The sequence below is a fragment of the Notolabrus celidotus genome, chromosome 5, assembly GCF_009762535.1.
Source record: "Notolabrus celidotus isolate fNotCel1 chromosome 5, fNotCel1.pri, whole genome shotgun sequence".
In the NCBI taxonomy this organism is placed as follows: Eukaryota; Metazoa; Chordata; class Actinopteri; order Labriformes; family Labridae; genus Notolabrus; species Notolabrus celidotus.
In genome coordinates this window covers 33,092,285-33,113,288 of record NC_048276.1, presented here as the reverse complement: position 1 = coordinate 33,113,288, position 21,004 = coordinate 33,092,285, and the positions used below count along the sequence as shown (strand labels likewise).

Here is a 21,004-nt window from a genome sequence, read left to right as displayed (position 1 = left end):
CCATACTAATAACAAGTTAAGGTGTTAACTTAGATTCAAGCCTACTTAAACACAGCCAACCTACTCCATCCGTCTGTGATTCTTCACCCCACCCTCTGTGACCTTCCTCTACTTCAATTAACCTTTTTCCTCACCCCTTACTACTCTACTTGTGCTTGCTTCTCCTGTGACCTTCTCTGATCCATGGTGCAGAATAACGCTGAGGTGGAACCCCCCATCCTGAGTCTCCTTCTGCTGGGTCACACCGCATCCTCCACCACATTCATCACCCATCACAACATACACCAGGCTCAACACACATCCTCCTGAATCTTCATCTTCATGTTTAAACTTACACTATCAGTCAAAAGTTTGGACACACCTTCTCATTCAATGGTTTGTATTTATTCTGATTATTTTCAACATTGTAGATTAATACTGAAGACATCAGAACTATGAAATAATCTGGTTTTACCATAATCTGGATTACAGCAGTAGTCAAATAGGGCTATCCTTTGTGTACTAACCCTACCTCTGAACAACACAACTGATGGTCTCAAACACATTAAGAAGGCAAGTCATTCTACAAATGAACTCTTGACAAGGCTCATGTTAATTAGAAACCATTCCAGGAGACCACTTCATGAAGCAGACTGAGAGAATACCAAGAGTGTGCAAAGCTGTCATGGAGGAAAAAGGGGGCTACTTTACAGAATCTAAAATATAAAACATATTCTGCTTTGTTTAACACTTTTTTGTTCATTCAATAATTCCACATATGTTCTTTCATAGTTTTGATGTCTTCAGTATTATTCTACAGTGTTTACAATAATTAAAATAAATACAAACCCTCGAATGAGAAGGTGTTTCCAAACTTTTGACTGGTAATGTATATTGTTGTTGTGGTGTGGTCCTTGCTAGTGAATAGTACATATGGTGGGTTTTTTTTTAATTTTATTTCTCAATTTGTTTTTATTATTTTTTATTATTATAAATTATTTATTTTCTTGTATTTTGTTGATATTATTTTTAAAATATTTTTTAATTTGTATTCGTATTGCTTTCTTACCTTTTGCATTTAATATTTAAATATTAACCTATTTATCTTACTGTAGTTTCACTATGTTTTATTTTTCTTTCTATTAATTTATCTTTTATTTTAAAGCATCATTTATTATTATTGGTTGCTTTTTTGTTAATTCACTTCACCAAAAATCATCCCTTGCTTTAATTGTTTACATTTATCTTTTGCATGTAATGTGTAAAAATTCAAATAAACAGATTATTATTTCAAAAGTTTGTAAATTATGAGAATGTGCAATGTCTTTGGCGATTAGACTCCATCGCGCTTTCCTCATGTACTCGAAGTAGTGAGGCCGAGAGCAGGAACAGATACCCCCCACTCACTCATCCCTCATGGAGTCTAGACACAGGTGGTGGTGGTGAGGGATGCAGGATGAGCAGAGGAGCTGGAGACATGAGATGGATTGGAGGTGACTTGAACTGAAAACCTCAATTCCAGTCTATTGGTGAACTTGAAGTTCCACATGACTCAATGTGACATCAACACTAATGAGATATCCACATCATAAAATAGCTTCAACACAAAATTGAAGTGTTGGTAAAAATATATTTATTTGCTTTGGATATACACAACATTTCAGTCATTTTCTGTTTTGCATATTGTTTCAGTTAAACATTAAACTTTCATCTGGAGTCATGCTTTATTGCTATTTGCAAAAAATAAACAAACCTTTCAGTCATTTTTTATTCTTAGTCTCATTCAGCATCCCTCCCTGGTAGCAACACTCTGTAGCTTCCTCAAGCTGCCTCATGCTTTGCACCCAAAAAAAGACTAACCACAGTGAGGTGAAACATGAGTGCAGGATGTAAAATTGATTCCACAGAACCTGTTTCCTCTCGGGTGGAGTGCCTTCACCTCTCTCTGCAGCCGGCAGCCAGATAATCATTTTGTTTTGGACTGTTTATGCTGCAACTGGCTCCTCGAATGTTTTACTAACATCTCAAAGGCTGGCATACAACAGATTGTTTGAAATACTCCCAAATTGCAAGAGCCTGTTGATGCCACGGTGAATCACTTTCACCACATGAATTGTTTTCTTTCTGTTGCGACTAATAAACCTGTGAGAGGATAAAGAATATCAGAACAGGTGAATTTACAGGATTTACCCCCTGGAAGCTGGAGCTGTATGTAAGCTGGGTCAGACTGTATCCATCTTTACAATCAGGGAATTAAGTTACATATGACTGGATACAATTATTATTGACTGTAATGATGGCTAAAACAACAACAACAACAACAACCCCGAGTCGTCATTCTGGTTGCAACTCTATCGTGCATTGATCTTTTTCCTGGGGTCAAAGCTGATGTCTTAACATGTCTTGTGTGAACAGATCAACGATGTGTAGAAATGGCTTAATAATTTAAATTGCTTCCTTCAAAGTCTTGTCTGATGTTGCATCCTCCATGCAGGATAAAGTGAGCAGTGTCTGTCTGTTCGCTGCACGGTCGACGTCTCTGCTCTGTTTGACGTCACTGCAGGATGGAGGGACATGAGGGTTCGCCGCCTGCAGAGAACAGCTGGCTTCAAGACTCCGACGTGGCCCTCGATGGGCTCTCTGAGGGGCTGGGGGTCAGCCAAACATCCAGGCTTTCATCCATTGCTGAGGAACACAGGGGCTCAGAGCAGGGACTTCACCAGCGCCACCATGTGGTCAACTCCACATGCTACGTCCACCACCTGACCGGGCACAGTCACCTGAGGGAGATGCATGAAGAAGTCAGTAAATACGCATATCTTTATTTATTCTTAGTTCCAGTTTTAATGAACACGTAGGCTGACATGAGTTTGAAAGGTGAATCTCTGCTGGATGATTCAATTTCTTTTAAACCCTTAAAGTGACAAAAAAAGCCTCCTATAAGTGCAGCAGTGTGAGTCCTACACTTTAATACTCTGTTTTGATGTCTGGAGCAGAAGGCTAATGTAAGTTTGACAGACTCACAATAGAAATCTCATCAGGGAACAATAGTGATGAGACTTTTAGATGCAGAAAATGTTTCTTTTTTTTGTTACTAAAACATTGTTTCTCAAGATTTTAAACAGATGATTTTATAAAAAGCATTTCATTTGACATTCAGACATTAATTGTCTGAAACAACACGATGGTGCTATCTTTATGTCAAGCTTCTTCTTTTTGTCTGTGCAAAGTTAAGAGAGACATGCACCATGCTTTCTGTTCCCTCTGCTCGGTTCGTCAGCTGCATGCTGGACTCTTTTTGTTTGCATGAATAATATTGAGCCAGTGTTGTCTTACTCTCCACGGGAAGTACTGGTCGTCTTTCTTCCCGATGCCCAAACAACCTCTCACATTCTTCCCCCAAACGAAGAGCTCGCCTCGATCTGCAGAGAAAACCATCAAACATCATCATCACACCGAGAGGCTGGACACACGCTGAGGGCAGCCGGAGTTTAAGACGAGTCAGAGCTCTTACTGAGATCATCTTTGAAACATTCAGAACAAAAAAATAACAGAATAACTCAAACTCCATATCTATGAAAAGGCTGTGGTTTCTAAATAAAAGCTATGTTAGGACTGGACTCATGGACTCTGTTTAGATTTTATCTGATTTCTTAAGGTCAGCGGTTCTCAACTGGTCCAGCCTTAGAACCACAGTGTTAGATGATTTGACCAGTTTCATGATTTTGGCTCAATAACCTGCAAAATATATCAAAGAGTGAGCGTTGCAGCTACTTCAAGAAACACATTTATTGTTATCAGGCGTTCCAGGACAGCTGAGGGGAGTTAAAGCAGTAAATCAACATATTGGGATTCACACTTATTCACACTGGCTGCAGAGAGCTGGATGATGAGACTCAAACCACTCGTGTGTCTGTAGAGTTAAAATCAAAGCTACTGCCTGCAGCATGAAGATTCAAAGCATTAGAAGCAACAAAGACAGGCTACCTTTCTCTTTTCAAAGATAAAACAATCTTATGTGAGGGCTGATCAGACATTATGTGCTACAATGATTACATTTAGAGACATAAACAAGACAATAAATCCCTCTGACGTGTAGAGGAGTGGAAGAATAAAGAGGCAGAAGATAAACTACGACTATAACTACGAGATAACTCTAAATCGTCTGAATCTTTTTAGAGAGGTTTAAGATTCTCAAAAAAAAGAAAACCTGCTCCTTCTGTTGTAGACATTTTTCAGATTTAAATAATATTCTGAAGTTAGGATTATTACTTCAATAGTTCAGGACATTTAAAGACATTGCTTATGTCTTTGCAATGATGAGATTATGTTTTACAATGTTTAATTGGAAGATTAATTAAAGCACCTGCGAAGAACTTTGAGTTTATGTTGATGTTGGCACCCCCTGTGGACCAAACCACCCCTCTTATGTTTGCAGATTTTCTCTTTTGCATCATTTCAAACTTAATTATATTAATCATCTGAAATCTTTGCCATAGAAAACACTAAAAAAGGCAGCTTAAACAGTGTGCAGTTCATCATTTCAACTGGCCCCGACTCTCCAGCAGTGGTGTCAGAGATGAAATCTAACTCTTAAGGGACAGTCCATCTTAATATCGATGGTTTTGTTTTATACATGAATATAGAATATTAGAAATAGTTGCTAAAGTACGAGCAGTTGAAAACAGTTTTGAGTATCAAACTATCAAATGTACTAAATCCAGACACCCTCTGGTCTTAGGACATGTTGGGTTTAAGAAGAATCCCTGGTATCATAACAATACTTTAGTCTCATATTTCCTGCTGTCCCTGGTTTTAAAGTTCGAGTCTGCCTCATAAAAACAGGCTTTAAGTTCTTTGCAGTTGATCTCTCCGTGTCCTCGTCATCAAATCTACCAGGAGACGGTGTGACTTCTCTCAGGCGGCTGCCTCACAGATACAAAGCAGACAAAGGACAGACTCTTTCCTTCAGTGACAAACAGTTAAATGACCTGACTCTACAGTAAACTCCTTCTCCAGACATTTGTGTCTCACTTCTTCAGACTGGTTCAGACAGACTTCACTCCTTATTAGCTGTATGTTCTCTTATGTCTCTTATCCTTGCTTTAAACTATAAAAGTCAACAGTGCTTCAACTGATGTTTGAACGCTAAAGCAGAAAAATCATTAAAAGGCTATTCAAGTCGTGTTTGTCATGAAGTAATGAGGTGTGACTGAGTGCAGCTCCTCACCTGTCACTGCAGCAAAGTGGTTGAGTCCACACCTGACCCTGGTGACGGCGACGGAGGGGTTAAACTCGGAGCGTCCAAACAGCGTGGAGGGAATCATCTCTGGGGTCGAGGATTCAGAGAGTTTGGGGCCTTTTCCCAGAATGCCGTAACCCCAAACAAACACCTCTCCTTTGTCTGGAAGGATTCAGAGACACGTTAGCGGACATCTGCTGATATTAACAACACAATTCAATCAGATGTCTGTTATATGAGGGAGTGTGATGACTTCTTCACCTTTAAATAAAAGAACTCAAACATTGTTCAAACAAGCCGGTCATGTTCTCCTTCATGAAATCTGTTCCCTCCTCTGAAGCCTGTTCCCGGGCTCTGAGCTCATCTTGCATTTTCACCAGCTTATTGTGAGAGGATCTGTTATTTATAATAAAATGAATGTGTCCACTTTGAATGTTAAACTGTTTGGGAATGTGTTGTGGTGAACTGTCCTGTGAATGTAAAATCTGTTGATGAAATTCAGCGATGGTGTTAATCCCAGCATACTGACAGATCTTCTGCTGTCAGAGCTCCCAGACTTTGGAGCAGCCTGCCAGAGGAGATCAGACTCACAGCCAGTCCCTCGGTTTATTTCACTACTCAAGACAGACTCTCATAAAAACTTCTACTCTGTGATTTTATTATAATATTTAATGTTTTGTTAATAAGGCGGGCGTGATTAACTATGATCTATGTTCCTGCCCTCACCTGCAGTAACGAGCTCTGGGTAGTGATTGAAAGAATGAGTTCGCACGTACAAGCAGCCGAAGTGAGTGTCCTCAGAAGGATCTTCTTAGAGAGAGGGTCAGGATCCTGAACATCCGGAGGGAGCTTGGATCAGAGCCACTGTTGAGGTGGTTTGGGCACTTAATAGGAATGCTTCCCTTTGGAGGTGTTCTGGCACACCCACTTGGGAGGAGGCCTAGGGGTAAACCCAGAACTCACAGGAGGGATTATATATCCAATCTGGTCTGGGAACGCCTCAGGATCCCCCAGGAGGAGCTGCAGTGCGTTACTGGGGAGAGGGATGTCTGGGTCGACTTGCTTGGACTGGTTCCCCCGCGACCCAATCTTGGATAAGTGGATGGAAACGAATGGATGGACGTCTTATCTCTAATTTTATTCGTCTGTTGCTTTTATCGTCTTTCGTGAAACACTTTGTTACCTGGACTGAAAAGTGCTCTGTAAATAAAGTATTATTTTTATTACCATTATTATATTGACATTGATGCATATTAATGAAATGTTAACTGGGAAACGTCCTAATTCAACAAATTTAATTTAAAGTGACAAAGAAAGGGTGTCTTAAAACATCTTTACAATATATACTTTGTTCTGACTAATAATGTTTTTTTTCAGCAGCTGAGATACAAAAAAAATATTTTTCTGTCTAACAGTAACAGTGAATTATTTAACATGTCTTCTGTTAGAGCGGATCAAACTGACTCTATTCACTTCTAAAATGCTTGATGAGAATTCATAATTGCATATTAACAATTTTAAAAAGATCCGAGGCTACAGGGCATGAAGGGCTGATCTGTTTTAAGATGCTTCATACAATTTAAGACTCTGTCTTCTGGGCAGCTGAGAACAATAACACTTCACTCTGAGAGTGTAACAAGAGATGAAACATAGATCACTCAGCACTGATGTGATCAGCTCTTACAGGTGAACACCTCTCAGTCTGGATAAGTAAACAGCAGCTTGTTAGTGACACAGATGTTTATCTGACACACTTTAAAGAGTCTCAAATGACTGATCACTAATCAACAATCATTATCTTAATCCAGCTAAATTCTGCTTTAGTTTTTTGGAGCATTTTTTGCCTTTAATGTGTAAGACAGCTGAAGAGAGACAGGAAATGTGGGGAGCAGAGAAAGGGAGAGGACATGCAGTAAATGGTCGATGTTGAAATCGAGCCAGCGACCTCTGAATATGAGGCATGTGCTTAGACCGCTAGGCCAACGGCGCCCCGCTAAATTCTACTTTTAAGAAGCTTGTACATCTCAGTTTGTGTCGACATGATCAGAAAGATGGAAACGATCCTGGGTCATGTATTTGGTGAATTGTTCTTGATGTGTTGTGCAGCTTGGTCTCCTCCCTGCAGAGTGTGAGTGTTGCTGTGCGAGTGTGTTAAGCTCAGTGGGTGTGTGTCGATGAATCAGACGCTGATGCAGGTGCAGCCTCTGGATGAAGACGGTCATCACTGGTTTCAAATCTCAGCTGCTGCAGCCTGTACTTCCCTCTCCTCTCCTCGTTACTTCCACCAGAGCAGCATTAGACTGTATTCAGACCTTTAGATCTGTAGGTCTGACTTCTCTTGTTTGTTGTTTTGGCGTTTGCAAAACCAGAACTGCTGCTTCAAACCTGATACCGAGCTCTGCTGCTGGGTTCTTTGGAGTGGGGAGTGAGGGGGTCACGTGTTGTGTTTAACCCTTAGACCGGAGACATATAAGGTGATAACTGTTCTCTATATTGTTGTATGGGGTTGTATCAGACAACACAGGTGGCATAATGTTATAGCTGATCAGAGTACACTACAAACAAAGCTCTTAAAACTGTGATCTATGATGCCCCCAAGAGGCCACATGTGGAGTTACAATTTATTGATCTATTTATCTACTGACTGATACTTAAAACAGGGTCTATGGCTAACTGAACTGTAAGCTTAAATAAAGACAGACTCTTTTGTTATAACAAGAAGCTCCCTGATACAGCCAATCATTCTGAGCCCTTTGTTCTCTTATTCGCAGCTCTGTGACTCAAACACTGCGGTCATGTTTGACTTTACTTTCGAGGTGTTAAACTGACCGTTGAGAACAGCCACCTGCGTCCCTCCACACGCAGCCTGGACCACCTTCCCGCAGCCCTTCAGGGGAAGACGATGAGGAGAACTGAGCTGAAACAAGAGGAAAAGAAATACAAGAGGTGAGGCTTCCTGAACAGTTTACATGTGTAGTTGATCTTTCTTGGATTTCCCGGTACTCGTTTCTATTTCTTTAGCTCTATGACGGTGTGACTGATGGAGGCGTTGTACAACATTCACCCGTACAACCAGATTTGATCTTCAGTGATCTGTCAGAGTGACTTAACTTGAGATATCTAATCTTTGGCAATTAAAAACAAAACATTAAAAACAAACAATTTTAGATCTTGCAGAAATTAAACCAAGTTGGTTTCAACAGTTCCTAATTAAAGAATTGTGTGGCTTCACTGAGTAAAACATTCACGTCAAACAGTTCATTCTTTATTTTCGTTCCATCTTAAAGCTCTGCTAGGACGAGGCGTCATCACTCATTTCAGAGACTGGTAGATTTGTTACGTTGAAACTTGTAATTGAATTTAGAAATGAGATCTTCTCATGAACAGGTGGCAGAAGCAGAGATTAACCACAGGAGAGTTTGGTGATCCTGACTGCAGCAGGAGAGTCAGACAGGTGACGGGTTCAACATGCTCTCCCATCATATCGTGTGTGTTTGACTGGTGGCTGCTGTGAGCAGAACAGCTCTGAACAGAGTTTGTGACAGCCTGCGTGGATGACAGATAGGTGGAAACAAAACCCAGCAGAGCCGTGGAGCAGCTCTTTGTGCCGCACAGAAACCCAAACATGTCAGTCCCCGGCAGTACGCTGACTTATTGTCACTCCACCAGTCAAGCCTCTTTAACCTCTGCTGGCTCCGCTCACCTGGGTGGACTCGGTGACAGAGGCCAGCTGCAGGTATTCAGAGTTGCCCCATCCAAATAGCTCTCCATCTTTGGACACAGCCAGACTGCAGTCTCCGTACGTGCTGATCTGCTCCACCTTCACCCCCGCCAGATCTCCTCCCACCTCCACAGGGCTGGAGCTCATGTTGTGGTGTCCCAAACCTGGAAGACCATGAAGGGGGATACAGGTCAGACTCCAAGATATACTCTTAATCAGAAAGAAAATTCAGAGTAAGATACATTTTGTACAACTTGTTAACCTGCAGTGTTCTCTTAAACTTGTTTACGATGTAAGTCAGTATGTAAACTTTATTTAGTATAGCAGCTTTCAAAGAGCATAGTCACAAAGTGCTTCACACAGTTTCAATATCAACAAGACAATACAATGTGCAATAAATAAGACAATAATGAAAGCAGACAAAATACCAACAAATTACAAAAGATGATCAAATGCCATGACAAACAAATGTGTCTTAAGATGCTTTTTAAAAGCTTCAGTGGAGTCAGCACAGCACACTTGGGGCTGAAGATTGCTCCACAGAGTCGGATCCACATGCTCAAAGGCACAGTCACCTTTAGTTTTAGCCTAACAAGAGGCACAGCAAGCAGACCCTGGTCTGAGGATCTGAGGGGTGTACTGGAGATGCAAGGATGGGGCAGGTCGGAGATATAAGAGGGTGCTTGATGATGGATTGCTTTATATGTTAATATGAGCATCTTAAACTGTATTCTGGATTTGATTGGCAGCAAATGTAAGACGAAAATAGGATGAGGGAGATGGGGGTTGTTTTACTGGACCTGGTTAACAGTGGCAGCGTTTTCAATTAATTGCAGTCGGTCAAGAGAAGATTTATTAAGGCTGGTGAAAAGAAAATTGCAATAGTCGAGCCGTGAGGAAATAAAAGCATGAATTGTGCACCTCTTTCTTCTTCAATTAGCATTTTTAGGAGCAAAAACAAATCGTATAACAGAACAATCATTTGTTTCAGAGTCCTCATCATATAATTTGTCCCTTGATTCACATTTTTCCCTCTGCTTTGCTCATCTCTTTGATTCAAGTTCAGTTGATGCATTACTATCCAATCCCTGCTTACATATGCTTTCATATTGACGACCTCACAAAAATGTCACTGCTATAAATGAAGTATTGCAGAACACTTAGTTAATGATTTCATCACATGAGAGCTTCTTATTAATTATTCTCTTTTCTTCACACGCAGTGAGAAACATCTAGCCAATGGGCAACAACTAGTTCAGACATACACAGAAGGTATTACAGTGTTAGAGGGATTTCATCATATGCAATGATAATTAAAATAATGCATTTTTTTGATGTTTCTGATAAAACTGCACAAGTACTCTGCAGTAATTTGCCGTACGCTGCAGTGAGTGGTTTTCTTCCTGTGTCTCTGTTTAAAGCAGAGGAGGCCTCATTTGATGAGAACACACCATTATCATCCACCTTCAAGGAGAAGAGGACCGATGGTGACCTATAAAGAACACTTGAGGTGCACTCACCCGTCTGTCCATCTGCGCCCCATCCACATGAGAAGACTCTTCCTGATTCAGTGAGGAAGAGGCTGTGGTCCTGTCCACACGCCACCTGGAAACAAAATGGAAGAACAAGGGACTTTCAGACTAGGCTTACACAGCAGCTGACACCACACCCAACACTGAACATGAAATCCATCAGGCACATTAATATACACACAGAAGTCTAAAAATGTGCCCTTATAATAAAATACAGAGTGTATATGTGTATACACTACCAGTCAAAAGTTTGGACACACCTTCTCATTCAGTGGTTTTTATTTATTTTAATTATTTTCAACATTGTAGATTAATACTGAAGACATCCAAACTATGAAATAATCTGGTTTTGCCATAATCTGGATTACAACAGTAGTCAAATAGGGCTATCCTTTGTGTACTAACCCTACCTCTGAACAACACAACTGATGGTCTCAAACACATTAAGAAGGCAAGTCATTCTACAAATGAACTCTTGACAAGGCTCATGTTCATTAGAAACCATTCCAGGAGACCACTTCATGAAGCAGACTGAGAGAATACCAAGAGTGTGCAAAGCTGTCATGAAGGAAAAAGGGGGCTACTTTACAGAATCTAAAATATAAAACATATTCTGCTTTGTTTAACACTTTTTAAAAAATGAAATAATTCCATATATGTTCTTTCATAGTTGTGATTTCTTCAGTATTAATCTACAGTGTTTCAAATAATTAAAATAAATGCAAACCCTTGAATGAGAAGGTGTTTCCAAACTTTTGACTGGTAGTGTGTATGTATGTTTTATTCATAAATACAAGCTTATGCAACTGATTCCTGTACATGAGTGCATGATGCTTTTTCTATTCCTAGAAGTTTCATGTGATATCTTCATGCATAAGCTCTCTTCAAACATTATTATAAATCTAAATGACCCAAATCCACTCCAGAAATGAAGAAGTCTACAAGCATCGAGTCAAATCGATCAGAAATACAAGATTTAACAATTGGCACTATGGTAAGAAAAGAGGAATAAAAGAAGTTACTGAACCGAGTCCTGAAATAAAAGATGTGATCAGTGAAGCAAAGAGCCAAATAAGTCTTTAATGTCTGAGGCAGGCAGGTGTGTTTCCACCTGAGGGTCTCACACACGAGGAAGAGAGAGGACATAAAGTATGAGCATCATCATCAGTCATCCCAGCTCAGACTCAGGCTGCACTCACCTGGATGACTCTGCTGTCAAAGACATCCATCTTGTGAATGACGTGACTGCCGCTGTTTGAACGGGAGACAGAGAAACCATCAATCACTGGAGGACAGTGTCACAGTGTACATGTGGCATGTTTCACTGAATACAAGGTTTATAAAATGAGATCATGAGATAGGGTCTGTGTGGCTTTAAATCACGACTGTTTGGTAAAAATGGTCTTAACATGTTTGACTGAGTGCTGCTTTGTTAGTGTGTGGAGATCTTCAAGTCTAACCTGTAGACTTCATCTTCGACTATCCTCCGTCCACACTGACCGTATGCGTTGTTCCCCATACTGAAAACTGTCAGAGAGAGAAAGAGAGAAGAGGAAGAGGGGATGAGGGGAGTTTTAAAATTCTGAACAAGGCAACAGAGGACCAATTCAATATTCTGATAAAGCTCCTTATCTTTTTATGTGAAATGTGAAAGTTTTATAGTCATCTGCAAGCTGCCTCATTTATTCCCAGTAAAATCAAAGCCCTCCACAAACCTTTGAGAGATAAAAAAAAACACAATTACATTTTTATTTGCTTTATTCCTCGCTGGCTTGAGTTCAGATTAGTTTTAGGAGTAAAGTTTGAACCAGAAATGATGAAATGAGTCGATCCTTTTCCAACACAAACAAACTGAGAACAGCCCGCTGAGCTTGGTTTTCTGAATTCATGTCTTGTTTTTCACACTGACTGAATCCTGCAGAGATTAACTGACTGAAGTTTTCCTTTGAAGGAAGACGACCTCACTGAGTCACACTGTGGGTTACTCACGAAACACGCTTTGATACCTCGTTAGGACAAACTGGAGAAACAAATCTGGCAAATTAATGCAACAGCACAAAGTCTAACATGTACTTCTTACACTTATATCATCTGAGGCCCCCCTTACTTCAATCAATTAATCAATCAATCTTTATTTATATAGCACCAAATCACAACAAACGTTATCTGAAGACTCTTTCCAAACAGAGCAGGTCTAGACTGTACTCTATGTTCTATCATTAGCAAAGACCCAACATCAAGACAGGATAAGATCCAGTCCCATCTTACAGACAGGACTCAGTCTGATCTCATCTTAATCCACCATGCGCAGAGCACTTTGCAGCATTTAGCAAGTTACAGTGGCAATGACAAACTTCCTTTAACAGGCAGAAACCTCCAGCAGGACCAGACTCATGTTAGACACACATCTGCTGAGACCGTGTTGGGGTTGGAAAGAGGGGTACTTGTACTGTAGAAAAGCTTAGCCCCCCACAGGACCTTAACAGGAGGAAAAAAAAGTCATGTACTGCTGTCAAAAAATAAAAATCTGTGTTAAGAGTCGTACCAAAAAATGTGCGGACAAAGTGAATTTCTATAGTTTTATCTGACAGTTGTATAAACAATCCAGCAGGTGAGTTGTCATGATTTTTGTTCATTTATGTGAATTTAATTTTGACAACCCTTAAGCAGAGAAGCCTCGTACCCCCTGAGATCTCTGGAGACCCGAATCCCAGGTTGGGAACATGGACTATACAAAAAATGGACGTAGTATCCGTGACGTCTCCCATCTGTTCCTGAACGCTGTTTTGAAGCCAATCGCCGGCTGGAGCCATATTGGTAATGATGAAGTCAACCAAACTTAGTGTGAGGTAAAGAGGCGGAGTTTCAGCCTCCTCGCCAACAGCTATGTGTTCCCGCCTGTAAATCAAGTCAGTCATGTCCTATAATGGGCAAAACTCGTAATCTTCATTTCTTCTGAACCGTCAGGTTATAAAAAGATTACAGTGCAGTGTGTGCCGATAGGGAAATTACCGCTTCAGACCTGAACTGTTTATTGAACCAGGCTGTAAACATGTTCATTTCTGCTGTAAAGATCGTCTTCAATGGATGGGTGTGTATGTGGTTTCTGGTGTTTCTGCATCCAGCCTCAAGCGGACGCTCGATGAACTGCAGTTTATAAACCTTCTGCATGGGCTTCATATTTCTTTTTTATGATCACAGTTTTTTATTAGTTTTCACATTTTCACACAATAACTGACGGGACACATTATCCACACAGGACAATCCACAATGACGACAAAGTATTCAGTCAGACAAAAACAAGGAAATAAGATTACAAATAGACAAGTGACTATGTATATAAATAAAAATAATAACACTAACAGTAAAATTAAATACTAATGATAACAGTATGTAACTTAAAGAGAGGTACGCACACTTGAACATAAAATGTGTTGTCTACCATTTACAGATTGTAGTATAATCATCAAAATACAGGGGCCTGTAAGTCTACATCACCAGGCAGAATTAGACCAGTTTGTTCCATTTAGATGGTTTGCAGGATTTTACATTTTTTCATTCAGGGTTCGTTGGGGTTGATCAACCTAAATTATTTTATCAACAAAACAAAATTAAAAGGGTAGCTCTTAACTCGATTAAGTTCTATGGTCCCGTGATGAGATCAATGTATCTCCCCCATTTGGCCCTGTATAGATCTAGTCGGTTTATCATCCTATATGTAAGTTCTTCGTAAGCTCCAACCACACTTAATTGGGTAAACCATAGGCTAGATGGAGGGAGATCCACCGTTTTCCATTCCCTAACAAGGATCTTACGACCCAGCATGATGGCTGTGTGAATCCATCTTGTATGGGGTTCAGGGATCCCCTTTAAGGGTGTGTGATGGGCTTCATATTTCGAGACCAGAGGTTGCCACTTGGTTGGGAACCAACGCCTTAAAGAATAAGTCATGTGTTAATCTGATTGGTCTCACTAAAGAAGACTTACTCGATTCCAAAAACAGCTGAGAGCTGCAGTTTTTTGTAAACTTTCATGCAGACAGGAGTAAGCAGTGACTTTGTTGTCTTCAGTGACGTGGATGTGACTTGTTTTTCAAGAAAAAAACCACAGGATTCACGTTAGACCTTGGTGAACAGCAAACAAAATGTAAACACATCCAGTTTTAATTTTTTACTAAACATTGAGAGAAGACGCTCAAACAATGTTTTTCTTTTCTTATTTCTGATTGATTAACCATTTAAAGTTTCAGCTCTAATCAAAACTGAAGTCAACCCATGATCCTTAATTCTCTCTCCTCTCAGGTCAAAACTATCCTTCCACACTCTCCTTTAATGTTCCCCTGTTACTACAACATGCATCAGAAACTATCAGCGTCCTCGCACCCAGCCTCTGGGGCCTCAGCTGTAAAACCATCACATGCAGAGCTCGCATCATAACACTCACTCCAGACTCCCTCTCTTCACACTGCTCTCGTCTGGTCATAGATACCTGGCCTGGAAACCAGCAAGTCATGGCAGAAGCTTTGTCCCCACAACACCACAGTAGCTGTTGTGTGAGTGAGGGACATGTGGGTAGATGTGTACTGTATGTACTGTAAGTTTCCATGTAGGTCAGCTGTGTACAGACTGTGGCGACACATTTCCTTGTAAAATGACGATACAGGATCAGTCTATCTGCTCAGTAGAACATCTTGAAGTTGATTTATTGCCTCAACATGAATAAGAAGACCCAACCTGGCTCTCTAAATGAGATTTAACAGCTCACTGATAATCTTTCATTTGAAGAGGTTTAGAGACTGAAGGATGTCAGAGGAGGACACAGTGTGACAGGCGGCTGATAACAACCCCTAGGTGTGCTCTCTCTCTATACCCAAAGAGCTGTGAGAATCTCTCTGCTTCAGCCTCTAACAGGCCCTCAGAGACTTGTAGACCTTCTCTTTGTGCTGCTGCAGGATGTGTGAGATATCTTACCTCCCTCTCTGTCAGTGAGGACCAGAGAGTGAGCGCGACCACACGCGACCTGAACCACTCGGGTCTGCTGAGGCTCCACTAGAGGCAGAGCAACAGGTGAAGGCTCCAGCACGAAGTCATAGCTCTGATCTGCAGACACAAAGAGTCAGAATTAAAACAGGGATGTGAAGATGAGAAGACGCTGCACTGATTTCATTAAAGAGCTTTCTCTTCTCGTGTTTGGTGACCCAATGAAAATGAAGTCAGTCAACAGTGTGAGCTGTGATAAGATAATATCTTAGAGGTGTTTTTGAGCACATCTCATACAATATTCATTATAACAGATTGGATTTAAAAAAAAGGTCTAAATTCCTTGTCTACTTGATAAAAACTTCAAAAAGATAATATTTTAAAAGATAGATATTGTTAACAGAAAAAAACCCATTTCATATCCATTTTTCACAGATTGCAACAGAGAAGAAGGAGGGCATGAAAAAGTAAGCACTTCTGCACACTGCAAATGTATTTTTGAAAGTTAGACAGTATGTAGGAGCAACAGCACTGCTGCCATTCATTTGTGATGCATGATTAGGGTTGCAAAATTCCAGGAATTTTCAAAGTTGGAAACTTTCCATGGGAACTGATGGGAATTTATGGGAATAAACCAGGAATTTACTAAATTGAAGATTGGCTCTTAATAGGGAACTTAAATAAAGTTGGGGAAAATATATTTTAGCATAATCCTGACTAAAACAACCAGATTTCATGCAAGTACAGTTGAATATCTATGCTATTCCTCAATCACATGCACATAGCACACTGCTTACTGCAGGGCTATTGAGACCACCCCCCCATACATGCACTGTGCATTTCTCCATCACATGCAGATTATTTCTATTTTGGATGGATGCCTGCTCATAAAAAAACAAATATTTATGCTTGGACATTATACCTTTCCATTAAATTACCCTCCATTCCCAGATAATTCCCATGGAAAGTTTCCAATTTGGAATATTTCCAAAAATCCCCAGCTTAACTTCCCATGGAAATTTACCGGAAACTTTCCGGAAATTTTCCACCCCTTTGCAACCCTGTGCATGATGTCCTGTAATGTTAACTACTACTATCTGTCTCACCACTATCATCCCTTTCTCCAACAAGGTCTCAGCAGATGTGTGTCTAACATGAGTCTGGTCCTGCTGGAGGTTTCTGCCTGTTAAAGGAAGTTTGTCCTTGCCACTGTAACTTGTTAAATGCTGCAAAGTGCTCTGCTCATGGTGGATTAAGATGAGATCAGACTGAGTCCTGTCTGTAAGATGGGACTGGATCTTATCCTGACTTGATGTTGGGTCTTTGTTAATAATAGAACATAGAGTACGGTGTAGACCTGCTCTGTTTGGAAAGAGTCTGCAGATAACATTAGTTGTGATTTGGCGCTGTATAAATAAAGATTGATTGATATGTTTTGTTCTTTCGTTAAATGTCGGTGTTTTGAGGCGCTGGTTGAGCTCAGTGGTTGAATCGTGCACCTCATGTACTGAGACTAATGTCCTGAAAGTGAGCAGCTCAGGAGCTAGTCTGACCTGCTCCACTCTCTTTTTCCAGTGTCCTACTTATAGACAGGTTTTGAGGCTTCCTATGAGGCTTCCAGTGTCATTGAATAAACATTACGATTGATTTGAAAGCATGCCTCACGAAAAAATCTAACTGTCAATAAACATACAGAGGTAAGAGTTCTGCTTTTATCTGAAAATAGTACATGTTTTAAAACTCAATTCATACTTTTGGCCTCATGAAAGCAGCAGAACAACCAAGACAGTAAAAACTTGACAAATAATATCAACTTATAAAGTTGTGGCAAAGATATTTACACAGGAAACACTCAGATTCAATTTAAAAAAAAACTTGTTATCCAAATCTGACTGCACCGGCATTATTTCAAGAGCAAAAGTTCATTCTGAATGTTTGGCTGGCAACCTGCAGCCTGTTGCACCAGCTCTGCTAGTAAGTTGTGTCCTAAGTTAGGGTGTAAAGTCCTCACTAAACCATACGTTTGAACTAGTTAGTTTGCAACTTAAGTTGTGTCATTGTTTGGTTTCACCACGGAGACGTGAGGTTCATCTTAACTAGTAGACCGTAACGTCCAAACTAACTAAAACATTGTTGCAGATATGACGTTTACACTTCCAGCAGCCAATCAGAGGAAAGCATCAGTTGATGCAGGGGGTGTTGCGTTGTTATCTTTTGTGCCTCATCGTCTCCAAAGTGAACAACAGCTGAAACAAACTTCCGCTAATATCGCAGAACACCAACAAGAGGTATGTAAATCTTGATTAAGTGTCACAGTAAAATTGGTAAATTATCAACTACAACATATGTTGATATTCTAGAGATCAAATCATGGTCAACATATTTTTCCAAAGCATGTAATCTCTCACAGATTACGCGTTGCCGATGTAATAAAGCTGGGAGAACCCTCTAAATCTCCTCATCCTCCAATTCATCCCGCCTTTCAAAACGACGCGCCATGGCAGCCGGTACTCTACGGAGGAATTATCTCAGCTGGTGCAATGCCCATTAGTAGAGTGTAAACTCCATCCTAAATGAGAAATTACGTTCAAACTAGGCTACATTTGAATTTATGCACAGCTGGCGCAACAGGCTGCTGATTGATGGAGCTATGAGATTATGAGCACTGACATGCTCAGTGCACCTGATGATTTCTTTAACCATAAAACCAGACTGAGCAAAGCGAAGCAAAGCAGTGTGTCTGAACTGGTATTAAATGTTCCAGTCTGTCTTACGGCGGCTGTGTTGTGTGCGTTGGAAGCCCAGCTGAGAGTCCTTATTCAGGCCCATGCCCCACAGTTTGATCACATCTTTAGTCCGGGAGGCGATGAGAGTGAAGCCATAACCACAGGCAGCAGAAGAGATCTGCAGCAGAGGGAGAGCAGACAGTGAGTTCTGTACTTACAGTTATTCCGACACAACCTTCCTCATCATACTGCGTTTGCTCTGTGCTTAAATAAACAGTAGATATTAGAGGCACTCAAACTCTGGAGGGTTTATTTCTTTGCTCTGTCTTCCTGTGGTCCAAAATAAAGGCAAACAGAGCTGCAGTTTTTAGTGAAACAGAAGGTGATATATTGCACACATTTAAACTGTGGTCAGTGTTGAAATGGCCAGAGATCTAGAATTAAATAATACAACTTTCAATAAGAATGCTGATTTCATTCTTACCACCTGAATATAATACTGAGTCTAAATATGAAATACATGAATACAGTGAGGCTGATTTTACCTGCTCTGCCGTCTCCAGCCGGTAAGGAGTGAGCTGGTATTTGCGGGGCTTCTTCCTGCCGCTGTCGGGCACCACAAAGCTGGGGATCCCTAGAGCCCCGGTGAAGCTGAAGCCCCAAACAAACACTTTATGATTGGGCTTTCTGTGCTCACCGACATACTGAAAGACTGGACCGCCGCTGTCCTTCTCCTGGGGTCTGGATGCTTTACTAACAGTGGCATAACCGCAGACCTGAAGCCCGGCAGTCATCTGTCTGCAGTTCACTCTCAAACATGGTAGAGCCATCCTGTGATCAGAGAGAACAGACAAGGCCACATAAGACAGACTCAGAATTTTAAAATGGATAATCCACTGATCAGAGGTCTTTTATACGGTACTGTTTATTGTCATTGCAGTCCTACAAAAACATTTTTAAAAAGGGATGTAACTAGTGTTATAATAGAATAAGTTAAGAATGAAACAAATCTGAGAAAGCATGAAGAAATTCACAATGATCTCCTTAATACATACCATTTTACCTGTTTGTACTAGATTAGTTAAACCAGTTTGTATAAAGTCATCTTTCACATTTCTTTCAAGCCTCACAGGAATAACATTAGATATAGAAATATATGTTAGAAAATACTTGGCATTTAAAGATATGGACTCCTTCTGTACTGCAAAACCTACAAAAATGTTATTACTAATATCAAATATATGTCAGCTTAAGTTTTAATACGTGCAAAGTGTTACAGAGAGGTAATATGAGATCGCAGAACTTCATTTAGTAGTAGTATAAATTGTGCAACCTTAACTCTTTTTACAATAAAACTTTTGATACTGGGATACTTTTAATATTTGGAGGATTGTTGAAAGTGTTTTCTTTAATTCGGCATACAACAGGTCAACTAATCAAGTTTATATCCCAACTAAATGTCACAATTCATCCATACAGCATCAGCTGATCCCAGTACGTGCCACCGTGACGCTGACGATCAGGCTAACATGTGCTGTCAACATGTCAAGTTCAAATTAACCTTAAATAATTAATGTTTGGTATACATTATTCAGCCGAATAAGAAAGTGGCGTTTGTAAATTAGTTTCTTGTCACATATAATGTTTGATCAATTAAACAAAGTATAGAAATATTAATGAAAGCGTTAAATTGTTAATTTTTTAAAGGGAGTTCTGCCTCGTGCTCACCGCCTGTGTGCATGCAGCTACTGAGCTCGTGCTGACTCACCTGTTCACCTCTGATCAAACCAGGACCTTCAAACGTTTATACCGACTGATGAGCTAACTCGTGCTGTAGAGAGACTGATATAAACCGGCAATAATAGAAATACAGCCTGTCAATGTCAACATGTTTGTTTATCCTCATTACCCCAACCCGGAAGAGGAAAGGCGCTTCTTCTTCTTCTACAGTTCAGTTTCCGCTCGTTTAGAGAATAAACATGTAGCATTGCGCCCTCTAGTGTACCGAAGTGTATCATGTGAAAGCTGAAAAGCTTCCTGCTAAGTCTAATACACTTCTAAGTGCACCCTGTATTGTAGCCAACTCCACCAACAATCACAACACATATACACTTAAAGAAAACTGACATAAAGCTTTATGTTTTACAGGTTTTCTTTATTTTTAAAATAAAAATGACCTCTAAAATGACATTAATACAATGGTAATAACACTGATATTTAGCAGGAAAAAAAAATCTATTTCAATACATAGTGAAGAAAAGTTGTTGTATTTATTCAGTCATTATATAACACAATAATTTTCACAGTAAATGGTAAATGGACTTGTACTTATTTAGAGCTTTTCTAGTCTGTCTGACCACTCAAAGTGCTTTAACATTACTTGTCACATTCAGCTTTTCACACCCATTCACTTACTGATGGCAGAGGCTGCTATATAGTGAGGGACCATCAGTATTAGCTAATATCATTCATACACATTCACACACAGCTGAACAACAGAGGGAGCAATTTGGGGTTCACTGTCTTGCTCAAGGACAGTTCGGCATGTGACTGCCGGAACTGGGATCGAACCACCAACCTTCCGATTGATAGATGACTGACTATCCACTGAGCCACAGCTGCCCCATTTATATAACATAAAACAATTATTTTTCCTATTATCTTCACATTTTCTTCCTCACTCATTTAGGGTGCAAGTGGCGCCCCCTATGGAAAGTCAGCGCCCCTAGCATTTGCCTTGACTGCCTGTAGCAGACTACAACTAAATAATATTTTCAATATGGAATAATCTATTTATTTTCTCCATAAATCTTTTTTGTAAACTA

The 21,004-nt window shown here is 40.2% G+C and overlaps 1 protein-coding gene across 3 annotated transcripts; it reads right to left on the bottom strand.

Moving 5' to 3' along the window:
- Positions 1-1,589: 1,589 nt before the first annotated feature.
- rcc1l (RCC1 like) lies at positions 1,590-20,141 on the bottom strand. 3 transcript variants are annotated; one of them, XM_034684181.1, is made up of 12 exons: positions 20,089-20,141; positions 18,725-19,010; positions 18,228-18,357; positions 15,445-15,573; positions 11,935-12,001; positions 11,674-11,725; positions 10,463-10,547; positions 8,925-9,106; positions 8,051-8,138; positions 5,210-5,383; positions 3,316-3,401; positions 1,590-2,759 (listed from the first exon to the last, which is right to left on the bottom strand). In XM_034684181.1, the coding sequence occupies exons 2-12, from the start codon at positions 19,007-19,009 to the stop codon at positions 2,682-2,684; spliced, it is 1,356 nt and encodes a 451-aa protein (XP_034540072.1). In that variant the 5' UTR covers position 19,010; positions 20,089-20,141; the 3' UTR covers positions 1,590-2,681. The 3 variants fall into 3 exon arrangements, with proteins under 3 accessions (XP_034540072.1, XP_034540071.1, XP_034540070.1); XM_034684180.1 differs by having other exon boundaries at positions 19,908-20,138; XM_034684179.1 differs by having other exon boundaries at positions 19,948-20,137.
- Positions 20,142-21,004: the final 863 nt, after the last annotated feature.

Excerpts from the sequence above, each read along its gene's own strand:
- rcc1l (XM_034684181.1), bottom strand. The coding sequence starts at position 19,009 with ATGGCTCTACCATGTTTGAGAGTGAACTGCAGACAGATGACTGCCGGG. Across the intron at positions 18,358-18,724 it reads GGCTGGAGACGGCAGAGCAG|ATCTCTTCTGCTGCCTGTGG; the intron begins GTAAAATCAGCC and ends CCTCTGCTGCAG. Across the intron at positions 11,726-11,934 it reads GTCGAAGATGAAGTCTACAG|CGGCAGTCACGTCATTCACA; the intron begins GTTAGACTTGAA and ends CCGTTCAAACAG.